This window comes from Schistocerca gregaria, chromosome 6 (genome assembly GCF_023897955.1).
Source record: "Schistocerca gregaria isolate iqSchGreg1 chromosome 6, iqSchGreg1.2, whole genome shotgun sequence".
Classification (NCBI taxonomy): domain Eukaryota; kingdom Metazoa; phylum Arthropoda; class Insecta; order Orthoptera; family Acrididae; genus Schistocerca; species Schistocerca gregaria.
In genome coordinates, this window is record NC_064925.1 from 524,203,953 (window position 1) to 524,220,578 (window position 16,626).

Here is a 16,626-nt window from a genome sequence, read left to right on the forward strand (position 1 = left end):
TTTTTTTTGTTCCCATACAATGGTGAAATTTTTATGGATGACAATGTGCCATGTCACCAGGCCACAATTGTGAGCAATTGGTTTGAAGAACACTCTGGACAATACAAGTAAATGATTTGGCCACCCAGATCACCCGAAAAGACTCCCTCAGAACATTTATGGGATATAATTGAGAGGTCAGTTCATGCACAGAATCTTGCACTGGCAATGCTTTTGCAATTATGAATGGCTATAGAGGCAGCATGATACTAAAAGGTAGGCTTTCATGGCCAGAAATGTCATGTCCATTATAATTATCCGGGCTGTTATGCTGTGGTCGGTTGATGAATTCTGCATCAATTCCCAACATTTCATCCCCGTCTGCAGAGGACATCTTCAAGGGAGTATGTAGCTCGATGGAAGGTCCATCACACCCACTGGCTCGCTACGGACTGCCGCTAAATTCTGTGTTCGCGCGCTCCTGTGACGTCACGTGTTTTGAAAACGTCAGTGCGATTAGCCACTGTCCGCTGCCGTCGATCGCCATTGCCATCACCCAGTAGTGGACGGGTGGTACACATCTTCTTCAACATCAGCATCCATATAGCATTTAATTTCATGCCCTCCTCCTCTCGCTTGAAATTATTAGGGTGTTTGGCGATTTTAGTTACCTCCCTGTAGAGCCTTTCGTAATATCCGCTTGTGGCCGCTAGTACTTGTGTCTCCTCGAAATATGTTGGTTACCTGGCTGGAAAGCATGCTCTGCAATAGCTGATCATTCTGTTTCTCCTCTTCTACAATTGCTGTTGTGCTCTTCTAAACATTTAGAAACAGCTGTGGAGATGTTTGTGTGGGTACCACTAAAAGAACTGTTTCAAAACGTTCCCAAATGGGAATTGAATGCGGGACCTGATGACCTATGTAGTGAATAGTGATCTATCTTAATTCATAGTGCCCTAGCTAAGGTTGTCAGAGGTTGGTACTGCCAGTTTGAAGCCATCTGACCTGTTTGTTTTCTGTAAGGGGCTGTTGCTTAGATGGTTGCCTTCACCGTGGCTCAAAATTACACCCCAGTGAGGATAATAGGACTTGGTCTAGCATTGGACAGATCGTTGTGAGACATCCTTTGACTGACTCCTCCATTCAGGCCTGTCTGACATGGGTGGTACTGTGGATATCTACGCTTCTGCTAGTATGATCTTAAGAATCTTTGACTTCCAAATGGCAATTCATCTGACCATAGGGCTAAGCCACTGCTTGATATGAGGAACATGCAAGAGAAATCACATGCATGGACTGGTCTACAAAGCTATTAGATTCTAAACAAACTGAAATGTTGGGTATCTCATAAAACAACATATGAAATGCAAGGGCTAGCATCATGTCTTCCTGGTATGCATTGTTGGGCATAATGTACTATACATTCTGTGTCTTATCCTGTACAGGTTACAGAGAACTGCAGCATTTTAGTATGGTCATTTCATTGGGACCAGAAAAAAATGTAGCACAGTATCTCCAGATAGAAGATCTGTATACGTAGAATCTGTATACGTAGAATACTTTTCGTGTGTTATTATTTTACAGCATTCTGTAATCCATCATCCCTTTTATAAGTAAATTTGGTGCTAGACATAACGATCTTTAAAAATAACTGGAACTGTGCTACTCTCTTGGCCAGTGACAAAAACTGCTTTTGTGTAATCTGTTTTTTTTTTGTAAGTTGGCGCTAATGTTACCAACACTGATTTTCTTTTCAGTTGCAAGAATTAAAGGAAATGTACAGAAAAACCCAAGATGAACTGAAAATTGAGGTAACTACTTTATTTTCAATTCTTTTAAATAAAAAAAAGGAATATTTATAAAATTCTTGCAATGCCCTGATTGGTGTGATTTTTAGCGAACCAGTCACGATCTTGCAAGACAGGAATGGGAGAAAGAAAAGGCCACATTAAAACAGAAAAACCAAAGTCTTGAGGAAGAACTAAATAAATTAAAAGACACAATCTTAATATTTAATCCCAGTGGTGAAACCTCAAACATAGTAGCAGAACTTGTAAGTTTGTATTCATATGACATTCAGAATGAGAAATTGGTAAAGATTAAGTTTTTTTTAAATATCGTGTTTTGTTCACATTTCAGAAGGAAATGGAAGCCAAATATCAAGATGCCCTCCGTGCAAAAAAGTTTTTTAAAGAAGAGCTGGCCTTACTGCTCCATGAACACAGGGAAGAAATCCAATCACAGATGAAACACAATAAGGAGGAACTTAAAGCCCTGGGGTAAGAGCCATCCGATGTGTTGTTTTCAGGCTGAGAATTTGTACTGAAATACATGTTTTTAATGTGAATATTGTCTCTGTCAGCTCCTGTTCAATGAAATTAATTTATTACACAAGGAGAAGTTCTTGGTGTTCAAAAACCATTGGTGGTAAATGCCTCCTTAAACACACCATAAATCTACAGTTTTGATATTTCATAAGAAAAACTTAGGTTGCAGTAGGTACTGGGAGATGAAGCAGCTTGCACAGCATAGAGTAGCATGGAGAGCTGCATCAAACCAGTCTCAGGACTGAAGACAACAACAACAACAACAAGAAAAACTATTTTGACATTTTTATTTGCTGTCAACTTCAATTGAATTACCTTTAAATTTATTTTAATTTTAGGGGAATGCAAATATTCATTAGAAAATGTTAAGTATATTGCATTTTTACAAGATAGTTTCTGTAGTTCATTTTGTGTACTCTGAAAGTTACCACTTTCAGAATAATGAGCTTGTTCTAACGGTTGTGGATCTCTGTGAACCTAAAGATACTGTCAAGCAGATTTTTACTGTATCAGGACCTGCACCTACATGAGATTGACACGAGCTTGGTCCAATGTAAGTTTAAGAATGAAAAAAATTTTGAAAACTGGAGACTAGTTAAATAGCCTTTAAACACCAATAATGGAATTTTTACTTCTTATCATGAACTAGGTCTGTATTGTTTGATTTACCAAAGACTGTTTTTACTGAAGTGTTCTGACAGCTTGGCTTTTGAAGAGTTGTGTAACTCACTATTAATATGTTACAGTCTAAACAGGCACTTAGTGTCAGTAGGCTGCAATTTAAACAACATTAGTGGTAGCCATTCCCAGTCCATGATGAGTGATCTGCTGACAGAAATTGGGGACATCTAAATAACAAATGAGTGTTTGCATCCAATTCCTATCTTGTATGACATATCCTCTCCTTAACTGTAGCATAGCTTGTCTTCTATAAAATCTGGTTCACTGCAGTAGTTTATATGTGGTGTTTGACCACTGTGAACTTTGGTATGACTTCCTCATCATGACAGAGTTGTAGGAAAGCCAATTGTAACTTGATAAAGTCAATCTTGGCCTCAGAGTACCAGGGATTTATAATGCATGGGCTATTCAGAAAGTAAGTTTCTGTTTGTTTGCAAAATGGAAACCACTGTGAAAATCTGATGAAGCTTTGCACGTGTTTGTTGGTCAGCATCTCTAGTACACCCATCGAATATATGACATTGCTCTTTTAGTTCTGAACGCACGGTGAGTACATAAAGATGCCTAAAAAATAGTGTCTCCCACCAGGTATGACAGCCAGGTGAGAAATATTACCTGAAGCTATGCAGCGCACATAACATAACTGTCATGTTCAAATGGCTCTGAGCACTATGGGACTTAACATCTTAGGGCATCAGTCCCCTAGAACTTAGAACTACTTAAACCTAACTAACCTAAGGACATCACACAACACCCAGCCATCACGAGGCAGAGAAAATCCCTGACCCCGCCGGGAATCGAACCCCGGAACCCTGGCGAGGGAAGTGAGAACGCTACCGCACGACCACGAGATGCGGGCAAGGAACTGTCATGTGTTTCCTTCTCTGAGACAATTCTAAGCTGCATTCTGCAGGGCAGTGAAGATGCTCCTGCAGCATTTTTTTATGGGAAGTGTTTGACCACCCACAATACAGCCCTGTAAATTTCATCTATACTCACATGAACCACTGGTTATGAAGAGAACGTTTTGGCACAGACAATGAACTGTAGACCAGTATAGAGAAGTAGCAGAAAGCACTAGTGGCTGCCTTCTACGATGAGAGTATTGGAAAGCTGGTACAATGCTACAACTAATGTCTAAGTTGGAGTGGTGACTATGTAGATAAGATGCTGGAACTTGTAGCTAACTGTTTCAAATAAAACATTTTTGAGTTCCACAGTGGTTTCCATTTCACGGCTGATCAGAAATTACTTTACAAATACTCCTTGTACTCTTTTTGACTATGACAGCAGTTGCGTTGGATAGTCTGTACAGACTATTGTCGATTGCTGTGTTGAACGACAGCTAAAATACAAAAATTCTGAAAAGTCAGCAATGGCTGATCTCACTCTAATAAATAAACATGAGATTGTATTTGATCATACAAGATTTCTGGTTCACGCTTTGAACTACTGGAACTAAACTAAACTCCACCCAAACAGGCCACGAAGGCTCAACAGTACCGACTGGCCGCCATATCATCGTCAGCTCACAGTCGTCACTGGATGTCGATGTGGATATGGAGGGGCATGGGGTCAGCACACCATTCTCCTGGCCATATGTCAGTTTACGAATTGGGACTTTGTGATTAGGGAAGCAGTGGAAATTGAACTGTGTGTGAGAACAACTTCAATAGAGTCACTGACCATACGCTTAGCAACACATGGAACTGTGCACTTGCTAATGAAAGATCACAGTGGATGGCTGTCTGTTATGACTGGTTGGTTGGTTGGTTTGGGGAAGGAGACCAGACAGCGTGGTCATCGGTATCATCGGATTAGGGAAGGGTGGGGAAGGAAGGCGGCCGTGCTATTTCAGAGAAACCATCCCAGCATTTGCCTAGAGTGATTTAGGGAAATCACGGAAAACCTAAATCAGGATGGCCGGATGCAGGATTGAACCGTTGTCCTTCCGAATGTGAGTCCAGTGTCTAACCACTGCGCCACCTCGCTCGGTTGTTATGACTGGCAGCACTGCAAGTGACACTGGACAGTTAGCTAAAACATTATCTGTGGATGCGTAGGGTGCCATGTCTGCATGTGCACTCTCTGTAATGTTATCATGATCTAATATATCCTATCTCTGGGAATAGAAGTCGGATCTTTGCCAGTTTCACAACAGTTATAGTTAGCCCCTGATGATGGTTACTGAGGCAGTCATCAAAAGCTTGCGATTTTATCTGAATTTAAAGTGGCAAGTTAACTGAGAACTTTTTATCCAGTTGTCCTCCCTATTGAAAATCAAAGAAGGGCTGCCACGTAGCACACAAATATTTCATAATGTTGTTCTTTTCATCTGTACAGGGAAGACACCTGAGTACATAATAAACTATGACTTAGGTTGTCGAGTGTTGAGTAATGTCTCCTGAACCCACACTGGACAATGATTAATAACTTTCTTGACTTGGGGATATGTACTGGCTCTACATTAGATGGTGATAGATGGGAGGCTTTTGTATAATGGCATATTTATTTATGTTAAATAATTCTATTATACTATTGTTGTGATAGTGCCACGACATTTAACAGTGCCGCCACGACAGTACGCACAAACGGCGATAGAGGCGCTCCGCAAATCAGATGAGCGCGGGAGCGCCACCTAGCTACGAACGGCACCGGCCGCATGTCACGGCACAGCAGTCGAATACGAGAGACTGAGTTGTAATCATGTGATCAGCTATTGTTTCTAAGAGAGAGTGTGAAAATCCACGCAATTATTGTGATTAAAGGTTATAACACTTTTTGGCGACGAGGTCGGGATATTTTCACCGCGTTGTGGATTTGCGTGTTCGTGACGGGGCAGACATGGACAGCTTATGCAAGCGCTCATTGAACAACAAACACAGCTGACGGCAGCGATTCAGGCGTTGTCAACGTCGCTTACTCATCGTCTGTCTTCCTCTTCTCCGCCTCCATTCCCTCCTTACGACGAGGCCGCTGAAGACTGGGAGAATTATGAGAAGCGTTTGCGGCAACACTTCTTGGCTTTCGGCGTTGTCGACGCTCCTATGTGTAAGTCGTTATTTCTATCTTGGATTTCCCCTCGGGTCTATCAGCTGCTATCTCAGTTAGCCCCTCTGCGGGAACCAGCCTCCCTGTCCTTCCAAGAAATGTGTGACTTATTGTCTGCCTATTATCGAACAAACACCCACGTCGTTGCCGCCCGCGTGGCGTTCTACCGGTGTCGTAAACAGCCCCATCAATCTTACCGGGCTTGGGCGGCAGAACTACATGGCCTGAGTAGGAAATGTCAGTTTGTCACGGACACTCATCACGAGTCTTATGCGGATTCAATGGTTAGGGATGCTATTCTACGGCTTGCTCCTGATAAAGAAGTTCGGCAACGTGCCCTACAACTGCCAAACCCGTCGTTGTCGGAAGTTCTAAGCATCGCTCAATCCTTTGAAGTGTCTCACACTGCTGGCGCGCAAATAGACGCGTGGTGTGATGTAGGCGCTGTACAGTCAACTCTCGACAAGGACAATTTGCCTGTTGCACAGGAGAACGAAGATGTGGCGGCGGTTCACTCGCGTAAACAACGTCGCGTTGGGCCGCAACGCTCGCAGCGAAACCAGCAACCACAGAAGCCGGTTCGTTCCGCGCTTCCTTCTTGCCCCCGTTGTTTCGTACAGCACGACAGGGCAGCGTGTCCAAAACGTTGGGCCACGTGTAATTCATGTAGGAAAAAAGGCCACATTGCTTCTGTGTGTCAGTCCCATAAAGTTCCTGTCGACGAGGACGAGGCGTCGGACATGGATGTTCACTGTGTGCTTTCTCAAACAAATAAGTTGTTTGTTACTGTTCGTGTTCTGAATAAAGACATCCGCATGCAAGTGGACACTGGCTCTGCAGTAACTCTCATTAATTCTCGCACGTATTTGGCGTTGGGCTCCCCTCCTTTGTCTCCAGTTACGCGCAATCTGAGGACTTATAATCAGCAGAAAATTCCTATCATGGGCCAGTTTGATGCTTCCACTGCCTACAAGTCTGTTGTTCGGCCCCTCACGTTTTATGTGGTGGATCATGCGGGCACTGAAAACCTGTTCGGTTATGATGCTTTCCAGTTGTTTGTGTTCTCCATTGATGATGATGTGCACCTCATATCTGAGGACATTCCGTATCAACAGCTTGATGAATTGTGTTGTGAATTTTCGTCCGTGTTCTCTGCTGGTCTGGGTTGTGCCAAGGATTTTGCAGCCCACATTACTCTTAAACCTACGGCTCGCCCTAAGTTTTTCCGGGCACGCCCTATTCCAGTGGCGTTGCGTGCACCTGTCAAGGCTGAGCTAGACAAGTTAACAGCTTCAGGGATTCTCCTTCCGGTTACCTCCAGCGAATGGGCATTGCCGATCGTGGTGGTTTCTAAACCAAACAGGAGTCTGCGATTGTGTGGTGACTTTAAAGCCACTGTCAATGCTCAGAGCGTCATTGACACTTATCCTCTTCCTCGTCCTGAGGAGTTGTTTACCAAGCTCGCTGGGGGCCAGTTCTTTTCCAAACTTGACTTATCGGAGGCGTACCATCAGTTGCCGTTGGACGCTCCTTCCAAGGAATTTCTCGTTATCAACACTCCTTGTGGGTTGTATCAGTACCAGCGATTACCATTTGGCGTCGCTAGCGCACCGGCCATTTTTCAGCGGTTTTTGGAACAGCTCACGGCTTCCGTTCCCGGCTGCATAAACTATCTGGATGACATTGTTGTCACGGGAGCCTCCACTGCGGAGCACCTTCGTAATTTACGTTCACTGTTTCGGGTTTTGCATTCGGCTGGGTCGAGGTGCAATCTGGACAAGTCACAGTTCTTCCAACCCTCCATTGAGTATCTTGGTTTCCAGTTGTCCCGTGAGGGCATACGCCCTCTCCGTGAGCACGTTGCGGCCATTAACGCTCTACCCCGGCCGTCTACGGTCAAAGAACTTCAGGCGTTTCTAGGCAAGATTGCTTATTATCACAAATTCATTCCATCCGCAGCAGCGGTAGCTTATCCTCTGCATCAGCTGTTACGCAAAAACGTCCCCTTCTGTTGGTCCGACGGGTGTGAGCAGGCTTTTGTCCGCCTGAAGGCTCATTTGCAGTCGGCGCCTTGTCTTGCCACATTCCGTCCGGGTCAGCACTTGGTTCTGGCGACTGACGCGTCACAGTATGGCCTAGGGGCTGTTCTCGCCCATCGGTATGAGGATGGGTCGGAACGACCCATTGCCTATGCTTCCAAGACCCTCAACGAGGCGCAACGGCGTTACTCTCAAATCGAAAAGGAGGCGCTCGCTATCATTTATGCTCTAAAAAAGTTCAGCGTTTTTTTGTATGGTTCTAAGTTTCACCTCATCACCGACCACAAACCGCTGGTCTCTCTGTTCAGCCCCTCGGCGTCACTTCCGGATAAGGCAGCTCACCGCCTGCAACGTTGGGCCTTATACTTGTCTCGTTTTCATTATGAGATTCACTATCGCCCCACGGCCCAGCACGCAAACGCGGATGCATTGTCGCGATTGCCGATGGGCCCCGACCCTGTTTTCGATCGCGATGAACTCCTCTGTTTCCACATTGATGAGGAAGAACGTCGTGCAGTCAAGGGCTTTCCACTTACAGGTTCGCAGGTCGCGTCAGCTACTGCGCGGGACCCGGTCCTGCGTTGGGTGATCGGTTTTGTTCAACGAGGTTGGCCAGACAGGACCGGGGGCCGGGCATCGGATCCCCTTCGCAACTACCATGCCTTGCGCCTTCGTCTGTCTGTTCGTGATGGTGTTGTTCTTCTGGCCACGGATGGCGCATCTCCACGGGTCGTGGTGCCAGCCTCTCTTCGCAAAGATGTTCTCAAACTGTTGCACGGAGGCCATTGGGGTATTTCTCGGACTAAGTCCCTGGCCCGCAGGCACGTTTATTGGCCCGGCATTGATTCGGACATCGCCCATATGGTTGCTGCATGTGGCCAGTGTGCTCAACAACTGGCGGCACCTCGTACAATGCCCTCTCCGTGGCCTGATCCAGCTCAGCCATGGGAACGGGTGCACCGACTTTGCTGGCCCCTTCCTCGGTACTTATTGGCTACTGTTGATTGACGCCTTCTCGAAGTTTCCATTTGTTGTTAGATGTCCGTCGCCCACCACTGCGGCGACGACGCTGGCTTTGTCCAAAATCTTTGCGCTAGAAGGTCTTCCATCCACGATCGTCACGGACAATGGCCCTCAGTTCTCTTCGCAGGCCTTCCGTGATTTTTGTACTGGACAAGGGATTCATCATGTTACCGCACCTCCCTTCCATCCGCAATCGAATGGGGAGGTCGAGCGCCTTGTCCGCACTTTCAAATGCTAGATGAAAAAATTCCTTAGTGATTTTTCCACAGATGACGCCCTGCTGCAATTTCTGAGTTCTTATCGCTTCACGCCTCTGGGTGATCGCAGCCCTGCTGAACTCTTGCATGGCCGCCAACCGCGCACTCTACTGCACCTGCTTCACCCTGTCAGGCCTTGTACTGTGTCCCCTAGTGCGGGAAAATACTCGGTGGGCGCCGACGTGTGGGCACGAGGGTATGGATCTCGCCCTAAATGGATTCCAGGGGTGCTCAAGGCTCTTCGTGGCCGCCGGCTTTGTGAAATCCGTACGGGCGACGGCACGGTTGTTCGCCATTACGACCAGATGCGCCCACGAGTGGTGGCCACGCTTGTGCCACCGCCCCATCCTTCGCCTCCACCAGCTCGAGACGCCAGTCCTGTCGCTGCTGCCGATCTACCGTCCGTGTTGATGCAGCCGCCGTCGCTGCCGCTTCCAAGTACTCCGGAACCGGCCCCAGTCGCGACGCCGCCTTCTCCGGGACCCATCTCGCTGGAGCACACTCCCAGGTCAATGACACCTATGGATGCTGCTCCGGAGTTTTCACCCATCATCTCATCCAGGAGGCACGTTCCTCGCACGAGCTTCCGTCCTGGACATTTTCGACCATACTCCCGTGTCTCTGCGCGGGATCTCCTCGGGGCCTCACAAGAGGCCATGGATGTCTCTGCGCTGTCCATGTCTCCAAGGAAGTGAGTGTTTATTTTTTTCAAGGGGGGAAAAGTGTTGTGATAGTGCCACGACATTTAACAGTGCCACCACGACAGTACGCACAAACGGCGATAGAGGCGCTCCGCAAATCAGATGAGCGCGGGAGCGCCACCTAGCTACGAACGGCACCGGCCGCATGTCACGGCACAGCAGTCGAATACGAGAGACTGAGTTGTAATCATGTGATCAGCTATTGTTTCTAAGAGAGAGTGTGAAAATCCACGCAATTATTGTGATTAAAGGTTATAACAACTATCTGGTGGTATAACAGCCTACAGCAGATATACAATTGGGGGTTTTGTGGTTATCTCGCTATTATATAGAAAGCTTCCGTCGCTGCATTGTTTTTCAGATTTTAAATGAATTGTGTATTTTTTGGTCAATATTTGTGAGAGAATGGCGTTTTTCAGGGAAATTTGTTTTAGTGCTGTACTTTTTCCTTGAAGAATTCAAGAATACTTATGTAGTAAATCATTCATTTAAAGCCAGTGAGATGATCTGTTTCAGTGAAAGTTGTCACAGCCTAAGCATACAGTTCAAGATTAAAATCCAGTTTTACTATTACACAGGCAGATAGTACCTTAGTAATGAAGCAGTATCATTTGCTTTTTATTGCACTTTGTATTTTTCATTCATCACCATCATTATCATTTATGGCATTAATGCACCTTTAAGGCCTACAGATGAAAAACAAAAGAAATAACCACACTTCAAAAAGAAAAAGAAAGCAGCACACTATCAAAAATAATAAAAGAACACATCATAAAAAGCACAAAAAAAAGGAGGTCAGTCTGTTGCAACAGAGGAATTACCTACTACAGATGGTAGTCCATCATTGCTGGACTCTGGCTTCATCTTCCACTGCCTTTGGTTCCACTTGTTAGTACTCAATCCTTCCGTCCCCTTGGGCATTTTCCAGCAGGTTGAGATTCAAGGACTTGGTATAGGAGTGATCTAACAGTTTGATGGATGAAACCACTGTAGCCTCTTGTGCTCTAATATTCGGTCAGTGTGTAGGATTTCAAACTACTGATATAGGTCTTCATTCATTTTTTGTTCCCATTTACCTTTAATGGTATTGTAGATAGATCCATAGATCTTTTGAGTTATCTTCCTCTCGAAGGCACAAGTTGCGTCTTCAGTTCTTGCTGAAGTTGTACAGGTTTCACAACTATATAAATGTACCAGCCGTGTTAATGTGATATCAGTTGCGACTGGAATAAACTTTTTAGTGGACATATTAACTATGTACCTAAAAGTGATGTATTGTTCAGTTGTTGAAAACATCACTATGAACAGAGCATAAACATCGGTAATAAATAATCTCCAGAGAAACAAGTTGCTTGCACTAGATATTGACTTTTAGAGGCAAAGTTGTGGCATTTCCAAGCTGGACTATGCGCCAGATACTAACATAAGAGTGGCTATGAGTGTTGATAAATCAGTAATAGACTCTATAGAGGTGGAATGTCTAAAATGACTGGACATCTTGAAAGAATGGACAGTAGCCAGTAGCCAAAGAAAGTGTGGCCTTGTGCCCCAGCAGAAAGACGGAAGTGTGGGCAACCTAGAAGAGCTAGGGTTGAGATGAATGGGACACAACGCAAGCATGAGGACTACAAGGAGGAGATTGGCATGATCAGGGACTGTGGAATGTGGGAAGCAAGAAGTGGCATCAGCTGTAGAATGCTCACAATATGTTGACTTAAAAGAAGCAGTTTTCTATGAATTAACATTTTTTCCTGCATTTAAATTATCACTTTATGTGTTACTCATTTGGACACAATCATAGATCAGTTGTAGATCACAAAGAAACAATACATATATTGTGGTTTTCATATTACAAGTTGTTACCATATTTAACACATGTTTTCAATGAATCTTCAGTGGTATTGTATGTTTCTGGTATTTCTGTGTACAAATAAATCAGTTTTCATCATTCTGTCTAAGTTTCAACTTGAAAAGAGTTTGTAGCAAGGGTGTCAACCTTTGCTGCCTGCCAACCATTTTATAATGTCTGTTAGTAGAAAAATTTTCTAACTGCCCACTGGTTCCACAGTAATGGTGATATACAATGTCCAGTCACATTAATGTGACTATCTGCCAAAAGTCTGAGAAAAAACCTTTTGCAGTGCAGGAAGAGAGAGAGTGAGGTTCTTTAAGGTTCAACAGGGATGTGGAACCATCCCGACTCCAGTGCCATGGCCAGCTGCACTACATTTCTCTGTTGAGAACTCATGGTGCGAAGATCCCAATTGAGGTGGTCCCACAAATTCTCGATTTGGTTTAAATCTGAGGTGTTTGGTGGTCAGAGGTGTATGATAAACTCATTCTGGTGCTCTTCAAACCACACATACACACTGTGAGCTGCATGACATTACGATCACACATTGAATGCCACAAAAACATACTCCAGACCATAACACTCCTTGCTCTGGCCTGGACCCATCCAGTGATTGTTGCAGGGTGCTTGCTTTCAGATGTTTCATTTCAATGGAACATAAAATGTAATTCATCAGAAAAATTCACCTGTTGCTTCTCTGTGGACACCCATTTGTGGTATTGGCATGCAAATTCCAGCCTTCATTACCACTGAACAGTGGTCACATCGATTCGTGAAATAGGCACCTGCTGTAGAGGCTCATATGGAACAACATTCTCTAAACGGACATGGAGGAGACACTGTTGGTAGCCCCTTTGTTCATCTGGGTGATCAGCTACTCAGCAGTTGCAAGTCTGTTCACCCATATGCTCTGCATCTGCCTCGCACATGACACCCTTTATATACCTTCCACTGCTAGTTCTGCCATCTGCTGTCTTTGAATGATTATTGCATGTTGATGTCAAACATAGGTGGTGGTCACATTAATGTGACAGGACTGTTTATAAAGTAGGGAATTAACTTTACTTTATAACATTTATAATGAAGAGTTACATCAGGTTACAGCATATAACAGTTACTTACCAAATACTTTGTTTCAAAATTTTATGACAAAGTAATGTAAATTTTTTTTAACCCATAGTAACCAACATGAAAGCTAGGATGCCCATTAGTGGGTAGTAGGGACTGGGTTAGCTACCACTGCTTTAGAGTATCTGTTTTATCATTCGGAACAGAGTAAGATCACACACTTTATAATCATTATTTTAGCACAGTTCCCCATTCATCTGTTTCATATCAGTGGATGATAATGGTAAAACATTGTGTGTCAAGTCAGTGGTGCCACTGAAATGTGGGTATTTCCATCTGTAAGTTGGCCAGTTGTCCAGGCCGTAGCACTGTGAATGTGCTTGGTGCACTCATAAATCAATTCTTAGCTGCAACAGGCAGAAGATGTGCTTTGTTGGTGCTGCAGATTTTAGTAATTTTGGTTGAGATGAACTCAAGCGGCAGTGTTTGTCTTTGGCATGCCAGTGGAGAAGTGTTACAGAATCAGTTAAGTGAAAAATCTATGCAATATTAACTTAGTAATTTTCCTTTTTAGTAAGACTGCATTTACAGGATCTATATTTGCATATTTTACTGTTCACATTGTTTTTGCATATCGTCCATTGATTGTATCAGTACCCATTTGTACTGTGATGTATTGTAAAATATCAAACAGTCTTGAGTGCGTGATAAACTCATACTGTTATCATTAACTGTAGGCTTAAACTTAACTGTGCTCTTTTAAAATTTTTGAGAACAGTAGGCATATCCTCATTCAAAATAATTGTTCTCTCATTTCATTGTACAGTTATGTGAAAAGCAGGTTATCTTGAGACTTTTTGGATTTTTACAAAATTATATTATTGTAAGTCATCGGTCTGAGAGTTTTGGATATGTAATTTATTTCATAGCAAATCAGCGATTGTGGTTCACAGTTCTCCCAAAGAATGCATCACACCTAAATTTTATTGTATATTGACACAAGTAAATATGTGTTTTTGAGAATTTTTGCAAGCTAACATTGTCCTTTGCATAAACTACAAGCAATTTGTAGCAAATCAGAGATTATGATTTAATTACTGTAGCAGATTTTCTAACTAACATATTGTGTTACATCTAGTTTTTCCCTAAAGAGGAGTAGCCCTTTGTATTATCTGCATTTATCATAAATTAACTCTGTTTTCGAGTTTGCAAATAACTATAATTAATATCAAAATTTTTATGACACTGATAGTTTTCACCACAGGTTTTTGTGTTGCATTAATAGAAATCTTGTTTGGTATATTTGCTTCAATTCTTATAGAGAACGTTTTAGCTCAACAGAATAAAAGATCCAGAATGAGATTTTCACTCTGCAGGGAGTGTGCGCTGATATGAAACTTCCTGGCAGATTAAAACTGTGTGCCCGACCGAGACTCGAACTCGGGACCTTTGCCTTTCGCGGGCAAGTGCTCTACCATCTGAGCTACCGAAGCACGACTCACGCTCGGTACTCACAGCTTTACTTCTGCCAGTATCTCGTCTCCTACCTTCCAAACTTTACAGAAGCTCTCCTGCGAACCTTGCAGAACTAGCACTCCTGAAAGAAAGGATATAGCGGAGACATGGCTTAGCCACAGCCTGGGGGATGTTTCCAGAATGAGATTTTCACTCTGCAGCAGAGTGTGCACTGATATGAAACTTCCTGGCAGATTAAAACTGTGTGCCCGACCGAGACTCGAACTCGGTCCCGAGTTTGAGTCTCGGTCGGGCACACAGTTTTAATCTGCCAGGAAGTTTCAGAATAAAAGATAACCAGTGAGCTTAATTTAAAGTTCTTTGTTCACTGCCTTATAAGACATCGCACCAGCCAAATTGCAGCCCCATTGTGAATGCTGTTCTTGAACATGGCATGAGATGACTGATGTTCATAAGCAGCTGGAAATCACCCTGGCTACTGTCAAATGGTTGGCAGATGCTGCTGGTGTGTTGGAAGACCTCCCAAGTGTCGTGTAATTGTGTTAGCTGTACCAGAGGTACCTCAAGTACTATCCTTTCTTGTGGATCCTGTCTCCTTTGCAGAAAGTACTGGATTTGTCATTGTACATCTGCTTGACTGCAAGTGGCATTTCAGTGGCAGATCTAGGCATCCTGCAAAGAGTGGATGGGGACGAAGAAGGACTCAGGGTGTTGTACTGATCCCCAAACCAACAAGTCTGAGGTGCTGTCTTTGACAGAAACTGAGCCAGTGGGACTCACTTCACCTGTTTTGGGGAAACCTGTTTTGTCCAGTGTCAGGAGGAGGCAAATGTAAAAGGGTAGGGGTCTATTAATTGTTGGCAGTTCAAATGTACGGTGAATGATGGTACCCTTAGGGAAATGGCAGCAAGGGGTAGGAAAGGACACCAGGTGCACAAAGTGTGTATGCCTGGGGGCCTCATTCAGCATGTTGAAGAAGCTATTCCAGTAGCCTTTGAGGAAACAGGGTGCAATCAACTGCAGATTTGTGTGCACATTGGAACAAATGATGCCTGTTGTCTGGGCTCCGAGGTCATTCTTGGCTCATTCCAGTGACTGGCAGAGAAGGTCGAGATGAGCAGCCTTGCGCATGGAGTTTCAACAAAACTCACAATTTACAACATTATCCCCAGAAATGATTGTGGCCCTTTGGTTCTGAGTCGAGTGGAAAGACTGAACCAAAGACTTCGGAGGTTCTGTGACAAGCTAGACTGAAACTTCCTGGACTTGTGCCATAGAGTTGATAATTGTAGGGTCCTCCTAAGCTGGTCAGATATACACTACATATCTGAGGCTGCTACTTGGGTAGCTGACTGTGTGTGGGGTGCACGCAAGGATTTTTCTTAGATTAGGTGACTCCTCATCCAATCCAGATAACAATAACTGTAGGAAACCCAGAAGTATCAGTGTAAGAAACGAAATGCCTCCCACAAGTGAGAGTATTAAAATTCTAATGTAATCTGCCAAAGCACTCGCAACAAAATGTCAGAATTTGAAGTACTCATGAAAAGCAATGAAGCTCACATAAGCTTGCTGAAACCTGAAATTGATAGCAGTGAGATTTCTGGGGAAATTTAAATGTATATCTGAAGGATAGGCAAATGGGAAATGGAGGTGATGTATTTGTCACAGTAAGCAAGAAACTCAAATCCACCCAGACAGAAACTCAAGGTGCATCTGAGATTGTTTGGGTAAAACTCAGTATCAGGGGTGGGCATAAAATGATAATTGAGTCCTTCTGTCACCCAACAGATTCATATCCTGATGTAACCGAAAACTTTAGGGAAAATCTCAGTTCAGCTGTGTCTAAGTTCCCCAATCATACTGTAATCATTGTTGAGACTTTAATCATCCAACAAGATAGTTATGAACCCCACTCATGATGTAAATATATTGGATCTAATGGCGACAAATAGACCTGACGTCTTTGAGGATGTCTACATAAAAACTGGTATCAGTAACCATGGCGCAGTTGTGGCAACAATGATCACCAAAGTGAGAAGGACAACCTAAACAAGCAGAAAGATATATATATGTTCAGTAAACGATATAAAAAAGTCAGTAGTGCCATATCTCAATGAGGAACTCAAAACTTTCAGCACAGGGCACGAGCATGTAGGGGAACTCTTTGGC

At 43.9% G+C, this 16,626-nt stretch overlaps 1 protein-coding gene across 3 annotated transcripts in view; it reads left to right on the plus strand.

The window, feature by feature from the left end:
* Window positions 1-16,626, plus strand: part of LOC126278526 (centrosomal protein of 120 kDa-like) — a 203,617-nt gene that overhangs the window by 149,245 nt on the left and 37,746 nt on the right. For all 3 annotated transcript variants that reach the window (XM_049978701.1, XM_049978700.1, XM_049978702.1), the window contains 3 exons: window positions 1,737-1,790; window positions 1,877-2,032; window positions 2,119-2,258. In XM_049978701.1, the coding sequence (XP_049834658.1) occupies window positions 1,737-1,790; window positions 1,877-2,032; window positions 2,119-2,258 (350 nt within the window). The remainder of the gene's footprint in view (window positions 1-1,736; window positions 1,791-1,876; window positions 2,033-2,118; window positions 2,259-16,626) is intronic.